Source organism: Strongylocentrotus purpuratus, unplaced genomic scaffold (assembly GCF_000002235.5).
Source record: "Strongylocentrotus purpuratus isolate Spur 01 unplaced genomic scaffold, Spur_5.0 spur5_contig_867, whole genome shotgun sequence".
In the NCBI taxonomy this organism is placed as follows: Eukaryota; Metazoa; Echinodermata; class Echinoidea; order Camarodonta; family Strongylocentrotidae; genus Strongylocentrotus; species Strongylocentrotus purpuratus.
The window spans coordinates 348169-368788 of record NW_022145576.1 but is presented as its reverse complement, the minus strand read 5'-3'; the positions used below and the strand labels follow the sequence as shown (position 1 = coordinate 368788).

Below are 20620 nucleotides of genomic sequence, written 5' to 3'. Positions count from 1 at the left end.
AGTTTTTCGTTGTGAAAAGTTGGAATCCTCTGAAATATGGTGATTCTTAAAGACCAGCAAATAATGTAACTCGACCAGTAAATCCATATTGAGAAGAAGAAGAAGGCATAAGATGTTGCAGGGGCTGCCAAGGAAAATGTGATGTGCATAGAAAAATGCTATCATGTGTCCAGACCTACACAGTATTAGTAGATGTCAGTAGATGCCAGGAAAACATCACTAACGGGGGTTCAAAAAAAGCACACAAAAAATCGCCTCGCTGCTACGAGGCTTGTGAACGATGCTCCACATCGTATTTGGGGTGCCCCCCACCCTTAGCAAAAAGCTTGATCCGCCCCTGTGTTTTGGAAGGATATGGTAAAGACCAAAAGTAAAGAAAGAATGTAAATAACGTTTTTAATTTAGTACATTTTAGATATCTGAAATGTGTCGCCTCTTTAGTCGAGGAACCACATTGTATGTGCATAGGAACTTCTTGCATCCTCTACTACAATAAATATGAAGTATTTTATTTTACAGCAGACTTAAATTGTTTCAGTTTGTATATCATTAGCGTAAAGGAAGTTTGAAAGGAAATTTTACGAAAAAAGGGGGGCTAGAAAAATTGAGGAGAAAAGGGAACTGAATGGAGGGAACTGAATGGAGGGAAAGAGCAATGAAAGCAAGAGGGATGAATGGAAAAGATGGAAGGAGGCAGGGGGACTGAGGAAGAGAGTAGGGGGTGGGAGGGACAGAGAGAGACAAACGGGAGAGAGAAGAGATGGAGAGAAGCAGAAGGGAGGGAAGGATGGGGAGAGAGAGAGTAGGAAAAGTGCGGGAGGGATTGTCTTTGTTCTAGAAAGGAAAGCATATTCAAGGAAAATTCAAACACAAAAGCTCAAAATCTTTCGGTTTCAGAATTTTATTTCAATTACAATTGCTGTTACTTGAAGTGAATGTTCAAGTCTTTTTATATACAACATCATCATGAAAAGTACATATTTAACAGCATATTGTCAAGAAAACCCTCAATGATCTAAAAAACATCAAATATTTTCAATAATAAACACATGCACTCTTCATATTGTCATACGGATAACGTTCTAATGATGAGCGACACATGATAGCCAAATAACAAAAATATAAATCAAAACTCCGACCAGCTGAATCTGACAAGGCAATTTGTGTTATTTACATGCACATGGTACAGCTATCTGGTACTCTTAAAAAATGTTGAACGTACAACCTTATTAAAACCACAACTAAAAACGTTCCCTCTCAGAATCCTAAAAAACCCAAGCACAATTATTTGCTACTTACAGTGTCCCCTTTCCCCTATGTAATCTCTAAACATTATGTACATGAAAAGAGGAAAGCTGTGAACGAAAAGGAAGCATTTCCACCTAAGTGGCATCCAGTTCTGCAAACAAAAGACAGACATCTGAAATCTAAGGCCAGGCCCTCTTTTCACAAAACTTGTTATCATTGACAAATTTCAATTACTGTTATAAGCTACTGAAATCGTGGCATTTGATTGGTTGAGAACATATTTGTTCAGCTTATGTCACTGATAACAAGTTTTATGAAACGGGGCCCAGATTGACAATGTAGGAATTCAGAATGGTGCCCAAGGACAAAATAAAATATATTGGCTTTAATATTTCATTTCCCCCTACAAAAACATGGCATTTCCTCTCTCCTTTTGTTCTCTATAGTGTACATGTTTGCCAGGAATGTGTAAAATATTTTCAAATATACACCTATGAAACACAATCGCTTATTTAGGGATGAAACATGTTTTTGTATCTACAAAGGACCGAGTCATTCCAACAGTATACATAAATATCCTAGATTCATATTTTCCAAAGATCGAGTCGCTATTCCAAATTACCACAAAAATCAGAACAGAATCATCAATTGCAAATCCATTTAAAATACACCTGATTACAAGCATTTGGCAACCCTATGGCCAGGATGTAGATAATGGCCTGACTTAGGAGTAAAAATATAATTGACACTACCCTAAAAAAGCAAAATTTACACTCGATCTACACAAACCATTGATAATAAGTACACTGGAGCGTACCAAAAGATAGTTTAACATTTGGGAATATGAGTTCAGCAAAAAGTAGTAAATATGCAGTGATGAATGTGGATGGGGTGAGAATTCTATTTCTTCTGATGCACTTCTAAAGCACTCGTGCACAGATCAGATGTTCCAAATTACAAATTTGGTATCAACTTACAATAATTAAACTTAAGTGACGGGCAAAAGTATGTACCATCTTTACACAAACATCAGTTAACACAGATGGGTGTATAATTAACAGATGTCTGAAAGCAAAATCATGATTGTCTTTGAAGTAGCTTTATAAAAAGTGTGAATTAATAAAACATGAAACAAAATTAATGTTGATAGTGATTACAATTTTACATCATGCAAAAAATCATTAAAACATAATGTATTTCATTGGAGGGATTTAAAATTGATATTCTACCCATGATCATTAATTAAAATTCAGATATTGAGAAAGCCAAATTTATAAAGGACTTAAATAAAATATAAAATACTGCATAAACGTAAAATCAATTAAAACTTGTTCACATGGAGTTGGAGCAGAAAGCACTATATATGAAACAAATGTACAATTTATCTTTTCGGGTCAATAGGATAGAGAAAGTTGAAAGCTACCTTCTAAAAGTTTAGGAACAAATGACAAATCGTCGTCCCATAGATTAACAAATTTCAGGATAGGAAGAAAGAGGAATATATGTCAGTAAGACTCAGTATAATACAAATTTTTCAAACAAGATTGCATGTAGTTAGCTTTTTTATTAAAAAAAAACATGATGGCATATAAACTGATGATTAAAGTACCATTTATCCAAATGCAAGCATCTGACTGCATTATTTACAATAACAGTTGCAATGCAAAGTGTGGTTTTGGGGACTAGAAGCTTCCTGAAATAGTAAATGTTCAGTCAAGTAGCAACTAGGAATCAATACTTTACAAAGAAACTATACAAAACACACAGGAAACAGGATTATACTCTCTGCCATACACAGATGAGGTTCTTGTTTGTAACGGAAACGATAAACTTGCAGTCCGAGCTGATTGCGACGTCATTGACGATGATCCTGTCTTCCGAGTCAGCGAGGTTCATCAGCTCTTCAGCTCCTTTGGATTTCTTCAATGATTGTCTCAATTCTGCGATCTCAGCCCTTGCCCTGGCATTATCTGCTTTGGCTTGGGCCTTCTCTGCCTTGGCCTTCTCCGCTTCAGCCCTCTTCTTGGCTTTCTCCTCAAGTTTTTTCTCAGCTTTGACTGCCTTAATCTTAGCCGACTTGGATTTTTTGGCTGCTTCTTGCTTGGCGGCTTCCTGGATCTTTGCTTCTCTCCTTGCCCTGGCGGTCTGGGCTGCGGATGAGGTTGCTGCTGCTCTGGGCGACGAATCCCTTTGCGGCTTTTCAGAGTCTTTATCTCCGGAAGATACTCTAGGAGATGCTCCAGGAGATGCAACTTTCTTAGGTCTTCCTCTTCCCCGTGGAGTACCTGGTGTTGCTTCTCGTTCTGCTTTCGCTTGCTTAGCTGCTTCTTCTTTCGCTTGCTTAGCAGCTTCTTCCGTCGCATTGAGGACCTTCTTAGGACGTCCTCTCCCCCTCTTTTGTGGTGTTGTTACCTCCACCTCATCTCCAACCTTCTCTTCTCCTTCCTCCATCTTAGCATCTTTGTCTTCTGATGTTGCCTCTGCGATCTCTGCTTCTTCGACCTTCTCTTGCTCAGTCTCAGCTGCTTTTGAACTCTCGACAGCCTCCTCCTCCTCCTTGGCCTTTTCCTCCACCACCACCTCTATTTCACTGACTACCATTGGAGCAGTCTCTGCTACTACTTCCATTGCAACTTCCGCCACCTCTTTCTGTCCATCCTCCACGGGTATCTCCATTGGTTTCTCCTCCTCTTTTGGCTCCTCGGCCGATTCCTGCGCAACAACACTTTCCTCTTTACCATCATCACCCACAACCTGAGAAACCACTTCCTCCAAGACTTGTGCCACTGCACTCTCCGCTGTGGATTGTTCTTGAGCCATCTCTTCAGCTGGTTTGGCTTCTACCTCCTCCTCCTGTTGTTTAATGGCCTCAGGGTCCTCCTCTTGTTGCTTGATGCCTGCTTCTGCTTCCTGTTGCTTGAGGATTGCTTCTGCTTCCTGATCTGATATCTCCTTGATCTTGGTGTCCTCCTCCTCCTCCTCAATCTCTTGCTCGTTGTTTTCAGGCCAAGGAAGGAGCTGCATAGAGTTAGAGAAAAATGCAAGGATAATTAGAACGACTTATCAAGAACATTCACATCACATCATTCCAATAATTACAAATTGCATAAACACATTTCATATTATTAATACGATTTTATCTTCCAACTACACAAGGAGCGAAATTGCACGAATCACAAATTTAACACAATACAGAATTTGCATGATATAGCAATTTTCAAGTTCAGATTCTAAAATGTTCATGCAGCGCAATAGAATCACAAACTTGACACAACACTGAATTGCATGAAATAGCAAGAGAAGTTCAGATTCGCAAATGTTCATGGAGCAGATTTACATGATTCACAAACTTGACACAACACAAAATTTTTGCAAGCCATGAGAGTCCTTGCCATGAAAATGTCTCTAATTTAAATCATGTAAGTTTAAATCATGGTTTTACAGCAGGGTCGATGCTGGGAATTCAATAGTCTTTAATACCAACTTTACTCCTGAGCTTTTGTCACAAAGCATGTGCCATAGAATCCTTTACTTGGGATCATTTGGTAAAGGTTTCATTCAACTCACCTGACTTGGTTTGACTGGCTTCCTGTTCTTTGAATGGACTTTCTTGCTGACATCATAAACCCAGACCTCTCCTTGATCATCACCACTCACCAACACTCCGCATCCTGCAAACATACAAAGACAACAGAAAATGTTGCACTCGTAATCATACCACAATCATGAACATACCATATGTTTTTAATATTGTATTCATGATATTTGTTCTTATTTTTTTTATTGTTGTTTGGGTGGTTTGGTGTTCTCTGTACTTTTTCTGAGGTGAGAGTAATCACAATCGAAGGCACAAAGATGATGAGGAGATGAAAATTAAGTAAGCACTTACAAAAGTCTATTGTGGGTTTCTGTTTTACAGGTGTACATGGCAAAAATTTGAATTTCACCTCATATTTGGTTAAAGCCAGTCAGGAGAGTTGGGAGCCCCAAATTCGCCAAAAATTTGATGGCAAAATTTCACTTAAATTGTATCATTGTGAAAGAGGATGCCATTTAAGACACACTTCTGCAAAGATTTCCCCCCAAAAAATGTGTTTGAAGACAAATACTGATAAAAGAATACACAATATGGGTTTTCTGTTGTATGCTGAAACCCTAAATTTTGTATTTTTTCATTAATATTTAACTTCAAACACATTTGTTTTGAAAATCCTTGCAGAAGTGTGTCTTAAATGACATCCTCTTTCACATTATGATTATGATACAATATAAGTGAAATTTTGCTATCAAATTTTGGGGGCTCCCAGCACTTCAAAGGGGCTTTAACAAACACCGAAAATAAAATTGAAAATAGTGAGGCATGAAAAATGGTTTTGCATACCTGGCCATGTGCCAATGTCGAGGTAGACGCTGTCTGAGTCGCACCATTCTAATGTGTAATGAGGATCAATGGTGACCTCCTTGCTTCCTGGTACCTGTCGCTTACGAGACTTGGACAGACTCCATACGTGAATGGCGCCATCACACGCCACTTTGCTTGCTGTGAATACATAAATGACAAGAAATTTAAGTAATCACTCAAAAGAAATTCACAACAACTGATAAGTATGTACAAATTATATATGGATGGAAAGATTTTCTCTTGAAAAACATGAATGATTTGCTGAAAAATCATATAGATATCATGAAAATGTGTAAAATGCAATTTTGTGGCTAGCTGTGTCTCGCAGGTGACGTAAGGAATCTTGACGCTCTACGGAGGATCGCTGAAGGCAGAAAATCTGGGATCTCAAAATTAACATTTTGATTCTTCGGGGTGACACAAACAGGATAGAGTAAGCACATGCTGTGCATCAGGATAAGTTGGTTATCCAACTTTTGTTAGCTAAGACAGTAAATTAAAGTCTGAATTTCAATCTTTCAAAAAAGATATGACAACGTTTATTTCAACAGAAAACCATGTGGTACGCAAGATTTATGGGTGCATATTTGTTGTTACAATATATTAACTGTCCAGACACACATTCCCCAATCATCCCTTTATTCTGAATTAAACATTAATTTCATAATATAGATGAATTCTTCAATGTCTATGCAATTAGAATGGGATAACAGCCATATTAGATGTACAGGAAGTTGACTGGAAATGACCCCAAAAAGTATTCTCTTCTAAAACTCACCAATGAGATCGTTTTTGAGAAGTGCAAGTCCATCAATCATGTCTCCTTCCTTCTCACCACTGTCTTCAATGACCTCTTCCTCATCCCCCATCAGCCTTGCCTTACTTGGCAACAGGAACTCTACACTGTGGGTTCTGAAATCATGTGTATAAAGCGATATGGACTGTTAATAGGTGTGGTCAAATATCATTATCAGGCACTGTGGGTTCTGCAATATGTACATCAAGAGATATAGATGCTAGTAAGTGTATTCAAATCTTGTTGTTAGACATGTTGGCATGGAGTGGATGACACATTTCTTTGACTGGAGGGGGGGGGGGGGGGGGGTTCAAGTTACTTGTTACTCGGTATGGGTGTTTCAGAGCACGCAAATATTGTTTGGCCAAGCAGGAGAAGGCCAGTAAAACACCACAATGGAGACAATTTGGCTCATGCCATGGCTTTTATCATAATTTTCCATTCTTTCAAAATGTTAAATTCAGCTTCATCTAGCCGTGATTTCTTGACAATTATAATCATTACTTCTATAGTTGAACATACAAAGAGTACTTCAGTACGAATATTTGCGCAAAGAATATGTATATATATATCGCGGAGAGATGTATGCAATACATCAAGAGATCCACTAAAAGCAAAGCTAGCAACAACAAAAAACAACAACAACAATGAGAGGCACATCACAAATTAATGTGATCTATAACTTCAGGATATTGCATTAATGCTCTTCACAAACAAAATCAATATAACAGATTTTTATTCTGTATCAAACAAAACCGAAGCTGGGCACTTACTTTTCTGTTTTGGCGATGGGTCCCTTGACATCTAGATCCCATCCATAGCATCCATTGTCACAGCCAGCCATCAAGAAGTTAGACTTGGGGCAGATCACTAACCCAAGACATCTACCTGGTGCTTCCAATGTAAACAGTTTCCTGGATAGAAGAGTATACAAAGAAACTGGTTATGACAAAAACATGATTTTTCTGACTTTTTATGCAAGTCTACCAGACACTTCTAATGTAAATAGTTTCCTGATTGTAAGAGCGTACAAAGAAACTGGTTAAGATAAAAACATGATTTTTCTGTTAAAAGTTGACTTTTTATGCGTCTACCTGACACTTCTAATGTAAATAGTTTCCAGATTGTAAGAGTATTCACCGAAACGGTTATGATAGAAACATGATTTTTCTGTTAAAAGTTGACTTTTTATGCGTCTACCTGACACTTCTAATGTAAATAGTTTCCTGGTTATACAAGTATACCAACAACAAAAAGGGTTCAATTATAAAAACATGGCTTTTGCCTTCTATTTAAGTTGACTTTTTATGCTAGTCTACCAGACACTTCTAATGTAAACAGTTTCCCGATTATAAGAGTATACAAAGAAACAGTTATGAAAAAAAAAACAGGATTTTTGTTGTTGTTAAAGCTTGTCTTTTTATACTGGTTTACCAGAAGCTTCTTATGGAAATAAGTTTCCTGATTATCAAAATATCAACAAAACTTGGTATGTAGAGGTATCATTGTCTAGTGAGGATTCTGTTACTTGTATTACCATCAGTGTTTGGTGGGAGCAACTGAGACAAATGTATGAGTGTTTTATTATCAGAAGTAGCAGTGACAAGAAAAAGTAAGGAATATTGTTTACCTCTTTCAAAATATCAACAGACTACCTAATTGAAAATATCAGCCAAGCCATTGAACTTTTATAGTTTGTGAAGTCATATTTATTTTTAAAAAAGGACCAATTTCTTCATTTAAGTCTCAATTTCATCCCGCAGACTTAAATCATCAATTATGACATTTGTTACATTACTTCGCCCAATTGATGCTTTTAACCCTTACTGTACTGGGCTATTTTGAGCACCTCCTGACTGGGGGGGGCCTGGGAGGCCCCCCCCCTATGATCTCGGCCGTCGGATGTCCGATGAACACGAAAATTTGCATGTTTGTAGATATTTACGTAACGAACAAGATGGTGTAATTAGTTTTTTGTGAATATGCAAATTTTTGTCGTTATAGCCTAATTAATTATGCAAAATGCTAATTTTATGCATTTTACAGAAGACGTGTCAAACTTCACTTTTTGAACGTTGAAACTCATTATTCATATGAAACTTCTTTTCTAACACAAAATATTTATTTGGATGTAATTAATAATGATAATTTATGCAAATTTGATGCGATTTTCAAATATTTATTTGCTTATGTATTTTATTGTTTTTTTATTTCTTATTATATCTATTGTTTTTATTTCTTATGTATTCTTTTGTTCTGGAATACATCAAGTTACTTTGAGAAACATATAAAAGCAATTCGATATCAATTTATATCACCCACTTAGGAAGGAATACATCTAAACCTGTATTCACATTTCTGCTTGTACATGAATATATGCAATTATAGCATATTTTTGATGACATGCGCATACTAATTGTTATGTAACACCTCACAGGTATATCCGATTGCGACGAAAATGGTATCAAAACGTGCGTAAGACTTGAGGGAAAAAAGTCATGAAACGACAATTCAAAATTTCAAGCGGTTGCGGCGCAATCTCCGAAAATGTCGAGGGGGGGGCCTCCCAGGCCCCCCCCAGTACAGTAAGGGTTAAGAGATAAGAGCAGAGACCTTGTACTGATGTTTTAACTTACTTGTGTCTGGTTTTGAGGTCCGGTCCATGTGGAACACCAATGTCAATGACAGTGATGTCTTCTGATCCACCTGCAGGGAGAACGATACAAAAAGAGCATGAACTAGATGCATGCAGAGATTCTTTTACTTTCGAAATCACAGAAACCATTTAATTTCAAGCACACAATTGCTTCCAGATTACCAAAGGAGCTATGGATGATTTTATCACCACTTACGTTATTTTTTTGGAACAAATTAAAATCTGTTGAAATGTATATATTAATCCACAGCACTTTTGCACAAATTGAAGAAAACAAAAATGGAAACATAATATCAGAGAATTATTCACCAACTTGTGTTTTATATCTACTATATATCAGCTGTCAAATTAGGAACTTTTGTGAATAGGTGAGAATGGCCTCATCACAGGAAGAAACATTTGCAAAAAGGCACAAATCCACAGTTATAATTCAATCACTTTAATAGCAACATGAAAGTTCAGCAGAGTTTGCAAACAAATTTCATGGACAGACCAAAAATGTCTAGTTTTCAGGTAAGTTTAGAGAAACCTTCATGTTTTCCAAATAATTATAGAGTTTAACTTACAGAAGAGCCATGTGGGTCTCTTTGGATGGAAGAGCAAGCAGTTGACTGGTTTTGCTTTGGCTATTTTGATCTCAGCATAGCAGAGTAGCTGGGTGGTGTGGAGTAGCTTGATGGAACCTCGCACACCCCCTGCAGCCAGGACAGTGGTGGGTCTGCGGTGCAGGTCGGTGATGACGCTCAGCTTGGTCCAAGCAATGCAGTAGAACTCCTGCGATTTTAGGGATTTTAGAGAATGACAGTTAAAGATACTATGTCCCTTTTGCAGCCGACTTCAAATTCTGTAGAACTTTGCAGGAATTATGAATATGTCATTGAAACATTAGCAGTATCCTAGTATTCAAATTATGCAAGGAAACCCATTTACCTTCTAGACTTCACTGTCAGACACTATTGAGTAACTGACTGAAATGTTTTTTTTCTTTGGTAATAACATCCATAAAATGAGCTGTAACAGGTACATGAGCATTTTTCTACATCAATAACCCACTTCTGGTAATGGCCAAAATTAAACTGATTGAATCTTTGTGCAGCACAAAACCTAAACGTACGACCATTCGGTACAAGGGTCGGAAAATCAGATTATTACTTAGGTGATTGCAATCACTGTTGATTCAACAATTAATGGTCGTTATTTTCTAACTAAAAGTCATTTTCAAGCCCTTTTGTTTTGAGGGAAGTTCTAAATTAGCATTGTCTTTCAAATGCTGTTGGAATTTAACCTTTTCATTTTTGTGGCCAGCAAAAGGGGCATAATACCTTTAAGGCATGGATACAGGAAAAAAAGCGATGAATTTAATACACATAACATATTCTAGCAAACCTATCTATAAAGACCTTTTCCCTCCTGGATCTATGTTTTTTGTTGAAACCAGTATAAAAGGAACCTGACTATCAAGACCATTTTTCATGTACTGGTTTGACTATAATAGTGCCATGTCAAGATGTCAAGATGCAGGAGATTGTAAGGACGATTTCTGAGTACATCCTTGCAAATTTCAAAATATTAGCATTTTCTACAGAAAATGATTAAAAGGAATTCTGCTTTTAAACTAATTTTATTTTATTCAAAGCAAAAGATGAGATAAAGTGATCAATGAAAGTTAGGAAAAATTCCATATTGTATTAGAAAATTATGAAATTGTTATGTATGCGACCATTTAAAGTCAAATTGGCAAATAAAGAAAACAATAATGCATAAGCTGCTTACCTCTTTCTCTCTTGTGTGTTGATATTTCTTGAGTACCTTGCCAGAGTTACAGTCAATGACACAAACCTGGTTACTGCCACATGTTGCAACGGTCCATTTACTTGCACCTGTGAAAATAATAAATAACTCCAATATAATAGCTCTCCATATTCAAATAACAAATAGCTCTTTATTTTCATTTAGGTAACATAATATTTTGTTTAATATTTATTTATACATCATTTATTTATTCATACATATATTTTTAGAAACAGTGTCATGACCAAATGACCTTTGAAAACTTACTCTCAAAATCTAATCAGTTCTGACATATTTCAGTCAGGTTTTTTTGTTTTAAATTGAGTTTTCAAGTTATGGTTACAAGTAAAGGGACTGACGGACAGACAGACAGCCGGAAAACCTAATGTCTCCAGAACCATCTTTGGTAGTGGAGGCATAAATAAACTAGATGGAACTTTGACTGCAAAATGATGCCTCTGCCATAGAGCCATTTAAAAAACTTCAACAGAATCAATTTTTAAAATTCAAATTTGATTGTAATCGATCAACAGGTTCTCAGAATATCGTGATTACACATTATTTTTCATATACATGTATGACCCTTTGATCTTCGACCTCATGACCCTAAAATCTAATCAGTTCATTAGCTCTGCAAGATACATACATGTTTGGAGGTTTTAATTTGCTTTAGTGCAATACTGAAAGGGAAATTATTATTTATTCCTTTATATTTGTATTCTACGCTCATTCAGCTTTTCATCGATATAAAGATGTATTTTCATTTGACAGTGTCTTTACAGCAAGCTTACCTTCTATTTCAGGATTTGGTTCGAATGCACATTTCCATACGTTGGTCTTACAGTCCGTCGGGTCGTTGTCTACCGAATGACATCTCAAGAGATGTACAGGCTCATACGCAATACCACATTCCTGTGTTCAGCAAATACAAAGTAGAAAGGGACATTCACACAAATTAAATTAATTTCAGAGCAGAACTGTCATAACTCCTAATCTGGATACCAACAAAAATATATCAGCCTAATCATCAATGCTTGTAATCTCATGGGTTATCTATTTATTTATTTTATACTGTAATCCACATACTTCTTTAGTTTGCAAAAGTTTCTTCATTGTCATTGTGAACAAATATATATGGGCATATAAGGACTAATTTTTCATGATAAATTACATTCATTGATGATTATTATTCTAAAAGGTTAACTAAAAATATTCCTGTGGCTTCAATATATCTGGAATGACACAACACCAATTTAGGTAACATTAATGGCTATCAAGATTGTCATTTTTAATGAATTTCAAACATAGGAACATATAAAGTAAAGCATTACCAATCAGACTACATGCTCGCATGTATCTGAGATTCAAAACTTTGCAGAAAAGCAGAAAAATCATCAGCAAAAGCCAAAGAGTGAAATTTTGAAAAAGAGATGTAGTCCACAATAAGAACACATTAGTTCAAGTGTAGCATGACAAGACTACGTGTCTTTCCTGGGGCCTGACTTGGGGCCAATCGGGTATAATACGACTATGAGCGACGCGACCAAAGCAATCACATGCGTGCAACATACTGTACGCGAAACCGAAGCGTGAGGAGAACTTCGGTCTGTTTTGCAAACAGTCGCTGACTACTGCTAATCAAGTCCATTTGTTACGTGCAGTTGTCCAAAAGAAGTCAAAGATTGCGTTAACCACTATTTGCCAAGCTACACTCTCTTTAACTTCTGTTAAAGCAGGCTGACATTGCCAAAGGAAGACCACTTTTCTCACCTGGTTAGAACCTTGGCTCTCCATCTCCTCATCCACCTCATCCACCACTTCTTCTGCTTTGATCTCCGGCTTGGGTTCCTCCTCCGCCCCTTCGACCACCCCAGTGTCTTGCATCTTCTGAGCTTCTATCATCTTCCGCTTGGCGGACGTCTTTGGGACCTTGCCCTTGGGGGAGACACCGGCCTGTACTGCTTTGGCCTTCTTCTGGGCGGGTTCCTGTACACCGCTAGCTTGAGCTGTGAAGAATATTAAAGACATTGTTAATAGCAATAATCCAGTTTTCTGAATCTGAGATGCATGGCCCTACGTGTTATCAGTGTCTGTGATATGGTGTGATATTGAAGCCCTAAAAAAAATTGCACTTCAAAATGATCATGAAGGGCCTCAAAAAGTAAAAATCTTTGCTATACTCATTTTCCCCCAATAGAGTGTAAGAAAACTAGTAACAAATTGTGAAATTTGTAATTCCAATCATAGATATCTTGATAATCAGACAGGCGATTGGCTTGTGAAAGTCATGGGATTCCTGACTAACCTAAAGGTTTATAATTATGATAGCAGCATGAGCAAAATCCAGGATTGTTTTGAAATCTGAGGCACAGATACCCTATCCCTTTAAAACAATACAAATGCGACCACCTCTCCTATATGCCTCTGCTCTAAATTCAGTACAGCGCACCTTCCTACCATGTAAATCGATGTGAAACCAATGATGCGATAGCGCTATATAAATTAATATATTATTATTATTAATTGGATGGAATTAATCGTGACATATCACAATGAAATAAAAAAGGCTTTCTCTAGTGGCTCTAGAGATTTTGCAATAAAATGCTGGAATTTCATAAGTTGACCCCTGTGACCTTTGACCTAGTTACTCCAAGATGTAATCAGATTGTCTTCCTATGGTGATACATATTATTACCAAGTTTAAGCCTCACATCTCTAGTGGTTCTCAAGATATTTGCGAATAAAAAAGGAGAACAACAGATTCAATGTTAGGAACTACACATAATGTAAATGTCTGATGTCTTAGGTCTATGACCTTGTGATTTGGTGTCACGACCTCACCCTGACAGATTCATGCTCACAACTTGCATGCAGTTGTGATATATACTAATAGAACAGATAGATGAATGTGTGGTGGCATTTTATTTCAATCCGCTAATGAACCTTTTTTGTTGTTTCTCAAAATCTTCTGCCTTCCCCCATTCGATTCGATTTTGAATATATCTGAGGCTACTGCCAGTCCAAATTCAATAAATTAGACTAGACCCTCCTTTAATACCACATTGGACTATTAAGCTCATATCTTTTATTCAACTTCAGCAAAATTGATGTAGAGGGAGTATTTTGAATTTCCACATCATCTATTTACAAAAACATGGAAGTTAAGTTCATATCTCTCAATCACCAATTCAACGTCAACACACACACACACAATTTCCCTAGGCTCTCACAAGCCCCAGCTGCATAAAGCAAACAATATCTATGACAAACTTACCTTGCAGTTGTCTCTTCTCAACTGATTTAGCAAGTGCGGCTGCATTGCCGTTGCTCATGTGTGCTCTGTGTGCAGAGGCTCCAGCCTCGTTCCTGACCACGATCTGTACCTTGGATATGGGTGTTCCCGGCTCGGCGATCTTACGTAGATGAGCAGTCATCTGTCGTACACACTTCTCAGCTAATACAGTAAGCTAAAGGGGGTGGGAGGGGGGAGGGAACAAATCATTAATAATCTACAAAAATGATATCACAATTTATCAAATGCATCATTTCTAGATGCAAATCATTAATTGTTTGAGAATAAAACAAATGTCTTGTGTCATATACATGTATGTTACTTTCTCCCATTCTCTATATGTGCATATGGGGGGGGGGGGGTGAAACAAATCACAAATCAATTACAATAATGTAATCAAAATTTATCAAATGTATCCTTTCTACATGTAGCTGCAAATCAGTAGTTGGGATTAAAAAAAACAAGCTTTTCATTTCAAGTTGTTTTATGGGATCACATGCTGCCATTTGCTTGCAACCAGTCTAATTCAAAATGCACATAATAGAGTATGGTAGAAGTTGGAATATATGACACAAGAGACAAGACTAACAATTATCAAACTAAAAGTGCATTTTCTCAGAAATTCCTAACACCAGATCATCATTGAACTTTATCAGGTAATGAAAAATTCATCATCTTATTACACAATATTAAATTTCAGCGCACATCTTGGAGCGCATTTCCATCAAGGAAATCAAATTTTCTGTCGACAGGTTCATGTATGTTGCAAGTAGTGCTGTAACATCACGGATATCTCCAATTCCGTTTAACCGCCTGTCAAAACCGGACAGTTTTCGGTTAAACGATTTATTTAAAAAAATAAATAAATTTAAAAAAAATAAAATCGTTTTTTTTTTTTTTTGTTATTTGGCCGTGTGAAAAAGCTGGAAGGTGATTTAACTGAAGGCGCCGATTTGTACTTGTGAACTAGTCACAAATAATAGTAACAATGTCGTTTTAGAATAATGTGTAAGATCATTAAAGTAAATTAAAAACAGTAGAGGACTTAGGATAGAACCTTGTGGTACACCATGTGTTAAACTTGGATGAATATATATTGAGATCTATTACAAAGATTACTTTCAAACCAAGATGACAGACAAATTGGAAAGTTGTTCTAGTTTCCAAGTGGTAAGTCATCACACCGATTACTGAGCTGGGAGACATTGCCAGGCATAGTGCCAGGTGGAGGGGCATAAATCAAAACTTTAAAAAAAAAAATTTAAAAAAAATATATATTAAAAAAAAAAAAAAAAAAAAAAAAAAAAAAACAGGAAAACGAAACCGTCCAATTGAAAACGGAATCCGCCATGGGCGGTCGGATACCGGACGGTTAAATGTTTGACAACAGCACTAGTTGCAAGAGTGTCAACGTTAGGATAATTTACCATCAACTGTATATTGTCCTTACCATGTGATGTGTGAAATCTGTGAGGGCGTCTGGTCCAAACTGTACTTGGGTTTTGAGAAGTTCAATGAACTGCTGCTCAAGCATCTGAATCTCTGCTTTGCTCATAGGGTCTTTCAAGAGAGGAGCGCAGCTCTCTGCCCACAAGATATGCACCTGTCAAAAGATAATGGTAGGGGGGGGGGGGATTTACTAGAAAAATTTTACACGAATTGTACCTCCTCCCCCATCATAAACCCCGACTCTGCCAAGCTCTATGGTTTCAAATGCAAAAATAATACACATTATAAAAATCAATATAATCACACACAATTCTATTTATTTGAATATTCAACATTACGTCTGTTACAGCACAAAACGTTAAAATTATGGGAGAATAGATTTGATGAATTGTTCATGATACATAGTTATGTAAACTCAGTGATTCCCTTTACAATGCTAACATGTAATTGATTGAACAACTTATATATGAGATTACTTTCTACAGAGCCCCAACCAGGGGTTCAAAATTCCCGACATCTACACATAAACATTATCACTAATTTATTTAGTCATTCATTTATTCATGATTAAAACTTATCATTGTTCATGAAAAACTAATCTTTACACCTTTCCGATTTTCTGATAATCAATCACACACGTTTCAAACATTCTCAAGCAACACAGAATCTCTTCTATAATACATGGGCCAGTCTTTATTACACTGCAGTCAAGGATATCCCTATAAATCATGGGGACACATCCACAATCAATCAGCTACCAAGATTAGCATGGTGTACAAAGCACATCCTGCTTTAAAGAGAACAAAGGAACCTCATCCATACCAAAGGACCTGATGTTATACACACATTGAACACCTCCTTATATAATGGAGTGTAGAAATGCCACTAAATGCAGTGGCCAGGGGTTCTAAAGTCGCAAAGGCTTGTTTTCTGTTTTTTCTCACACAGAGATCTCACATCTCACATACACACCTAACATCAACAATGGCAAACTTCTATATAAACTCAATGCAAGGATAACTAGAACAAGAAAACTGAAATCCAGAAGTGCTGGAAAACAAAAGATTACACATTCTAGGTGTATTCAAACACCCTAAGACACACCCCCCCCCCCAAAAAAAAGGAAAAAACGTCAGAACACACACACGGCAACAAACGAACATAAGAGCACACATTTTGAATGCATCCAAACAAAAGAAACATACTAGAGATCATAAACATTTACCTGTTCTTGGAGGGTTTCTTCCATATTGAGGATTGTTTCTCTGAGATCTACCTCTTTCCCGTTCAACACCTTCAACTTGGGAAGCATGTAGACAGCAATGTATTGGTCAGCAACCTAGAAAAAACAAAACAGAAAACAATTTGTTACATTAAGTTCAAAATTCATGAAACTGCTTACCGGGTATATATTTATATTCATTCGATAGAAGTGCTTATATCACACACTTCCTGCATCTCAGTATACAGTCAAACCTGCTTTCGCGACCACCTGTTTAATATATATAAAGACCACTTTTTATGTTTCACTAGAACTTTCTTTATATACAGGTTTCACTGTATCATTAAAGACTCTGTATCAGCCATAACAAATACAGATTTTTCTCTTAAGTTGAACATCAAAATCATTGAAAAGAAAAAATAATACCAAAACAGAGAATATCCAGATATTTGGAAGAAATGAAAAAGTACATACTTGAAGAAAGTATATATAAAACAATAAAATGGATTTCTCTAGATGACATTTGAAGCCTGTCTGCACTAGTTTGGCCAGGGGGGATTAGACTTCCCTACAAGGTCACCGACAGGTGTTTATCTCATCAAATCAGCTCTCAATTAGCATAAGAAAAAGGGGATCATGGGGGACCAACAGAAATCGATAAGGCATTATATAGAGGGCGCAAGTAGCTATACGTAGTGCAGTGGGGCATTTTAAAAAAAATAAACAAATTGTATACTCACAGTGAGTTCATTGTTCTCAATGTGAAGCTCCTCTACATTAGGGAACTGCTCCAGAGTCTGCACAGATTTGAGGAGGTTGGTGTTACAGTTGAGTTTCTTGAGGTGGCGTAGTCCGAGCGAGAGAGGGAAACCGGTCAGACGGTTGTTGGTCAAGTTCAGATCTACCAGACTACTCATACGAGAGAATACGGCCGGGTCAAGGGTCGAAATGCGCCTGTTGGACAGGTCAAGGTTCACAATGTCCTGGGAAAGGGGAGTATGAAAATCAGTGTTAGATAAACAAAAATACTACTATTGGAAAGAACTTTAACAAAGTGGACATTTCAGTCACATGTGAGCATTAAAGAAAAAATTGAAATAAAATTTAAAACAAATTAATTTTGAGGCATGCCATTTTTTATGATTTTAAACCACTACTGAAAGTCATCACAGCTTAATGCAAATCAAATTTCAAGGGGGTGTTTCACAAAGATCCTAAGTGGAACTTAACTCTTATTTGGACTTCAGAATAATGGAGAGCCATTTGTAGCCTTAAAATAAAATTCAAGTATTTTAGACTTTTCATAAATTCCACCATCAAGCACATGAAATCTCCTTGATACTATCAAATCTGAATGATTTGAATAAACATTTTATGCCTTTCAAAATAACTTTTACAAAATATTTTCAAAGATGCTAAAGTTCAACTTCGGATATTTGTGAAACACCCCCTGGGCATACAAAGTATACAGTCTTTACAGACCATTAGGGTATTTACTCAGCTATTTGTACAGTGATGTTCTAAACTTCTGATCCAAAAGTAGTAGAGCAACATGTAGTTATCATCATTTCTAATGCATTCTTTTTTGCTCATGAAACAGGAGTGGTTTGCAGTTCTAAGAAACAATATTTACCTGTAGAGTTGAGTGGCCACTGCAATTTAGCATCATCTTCTCCACGATGGTACTACTGGAGAAGATCTTGGTAGGGATGGGAATTGGGGCGTTGGGATCTGGACACGGGAACACCCGGCTGGTCCCGGTCATCCGACTCCCTACAGCACCATAAATAACAATCACAATCAAGTTACAATTATATCCAAGGAAAATTTAAAAGGAAAGTTTCCATAATTGATTTTTATAAATTTATGTCTATGTACAATATTGTTTGTATTATGCACATTTGATCATCCATTGATATTGACAATACAAAGCTTTAAATCATGACAGTGCTTTGAAGAAAAAAAGGTAAAATGATTGCACAGCTACGAACTAAGTAATGAGCTCAGATATTCCTATTTCTTTACGTACAGAGGCCTAATTTAGGCACATTCCTTTGAAATTCCCAGAAGCAAATTCTTGTTGACCTCTTCTATAAGCCTATATTTTTAAATCTTCACTTAAAGTCTGGACCCTGCTTCAGAAAAAGAATTTGGTGCTAGTTTAGAATCATATCCAGACCCATAATTCCGGCATGGAGATACCCTACTAAAAATATGTTTGCATCACCAGTACGCAGATCAGGAACCCCAAAACCTGCAGAGCGCCAAAGCAAAACGTACGCAAAAATGTGGAAGATCCTTTTTTTTGAGGATACATTTTGTCTGGCATACGAGGATATCCTCGTTCATGCGGAAGATCCTCATTCCCGGACCAGCGCCCCTACTGATATCTGGATTTGATTCCGAACTAGCGCCAACAATTTTTCCACATTGAGTTTATGTGACTGCCCTTTCATATTAAAAAAACCATTGAAGTTTTCATTTTCATTTTCAATTCCAAATTTTATTAAAAAAAAATAATGAAAATATGTTTAATATGTGGGATTCAATTGTCAGATATCACATTCACCTTTTTTTTCCAGGGTCTATATGAATATGAATTTAAAATGGCGATGTAAACTGTAAGAATAATATTAACATTCGCCCCATCAAAACTGGCATTCGTCTCAACACGAACAGGCACAGCTGCCCAATTCCCAGTCCCTCACTCACTTGATCATACAAACTCTCCACTCACATTGCACTGCAGCCCACTCGAGCACTCAGCAGAGATCGAGAGGACGCGGAGTCCCTCCACGACTCACGCACACAAATTAATAAAAATAAATAAGATCAGCGTCAATAAAACCTAAATTACATATCAATCCGGAAGCACTGAGCTAAAACATAGATATCAAAGAAACCATAAACATATTATTTTTTCAATAAGATGTATCTCACCTTTATACGACATCTTGAAAGTAGCGAAATCTGACTCTAATTTTGGGTTGATTTTGTGTCGACGGCGTCTTTTCCTCACAGTGTTGCTCACAAAAGGATGTATGGGTGGCGAACATTGGTGGCGCTATATAAAATTAGATTTTTCTCAAACGTTTTGATAATTACATACATAATCTTTCTTTAATGTAATCTTTTATGTGAAATAAAATGTATACAATTTTATTTTAAAATATGTAAAAAAAAATTAAATATCTTTGAAATATCAAAATCTTATGAAAATATGCTTTTTAAATAATATAATCTTTTTCAAGTTGTCAAAAAGTTTGTAAATATAGACTATGCAACGCTATCTGCTGCCACCATTCGGTTTTACGAGAATAGGTAATAAAAATGAGTGGGAATGATGAGCCTTTTCAAAATTGGTTTTACTATAGAGTGTAATGCAGTGGGAAAATAATAAGCATAATTATGTTGTGATGAATCTTCATAAATTTTGTTTGTTCCTGTGCACAAATGGAAAAAGAGAGTATAGAGATGCGTGAAACATATCTCATAATTTTTATTAATAGGCCTTCTCTAATCTTAATTCATTGAAAGTTCTGAAATAATAGCTTTATATTATTTGGTTGAACTTTCGACAGTCATGGAATTTTGGATGCAAAAGAAATCAAAGCAATGTCAATAAGACGAAAAGGAAACATCATAGATTATTCGGGGATGAACCCATCGGGTGAGCAATTGTCTAGCTAGTCACTCTTACTAACGTGAAGAAAAATATATGATTCATGTATATAGATCATCAGATTTTTATTTTAGAGACAACC

General features: G+C 36.6%; 1 protein-coding gene across 1 annotated transcript; it reads right to left on the bottom strand.

Moving 5' to 3' along the window:
* Positions 1-885: 885 nt before the first annotated feature.
* LOC105440222 (leucine-rich repeat and WD repeat-containing protein 1-like) lies at positions 886-19915 on the bottom strand. The gene is made up of 16 exons (XM_030975050.1): positions 19797-19915; positions 18490-18629; positions 17597-17839; positions 16860-16973; positions 15636-15788; positions 14168-14360; positions 12664-12899; positions 11685-11805; positions 10876-10982; positions 9669-9876; positions 9083-9152; positions 7220-7360; positions 6429-6562; positions 5630-5788; positions 4816-4919; positions 886-4266 (listed from the first exon to the last, which is right to left on the bottom strand). Exons 1-16 carry the CDS (start codon positions 19807-19809, stop codon positions 3025-3027), a joined length of 3378 nt encoding a protein of 1125 aa, XP_030830910.1. The 5' UTR covers positions 19810-19915; the 3' UTR covers positions 886-3024.
* Between the last annotated feature and the right edge of the window lie 705 nt (positions 19916-20620).

What these genes read in the sequence shown, in the direction of transcription:
- LOC105440222 (XM_030975050.1), bottom strand. An exon ending in CAGATTTCACACATCACATG is followed by an intron (nt 14,361 to 15,635) that starts GTAAGGACAATA and finishes CACCCCCTTTAG; the next exon opens with CTTACTGTATTAGCTGAGAA. An exon ending in GAGACCCACATGGCTCTTCT is followed by an intron (nt 9,153 to 9,668) that starts GTAAGTTAAACT and finishes TTCTCCCTGCAG; the next exon opens with GTGGATCAGAAGACATCACT.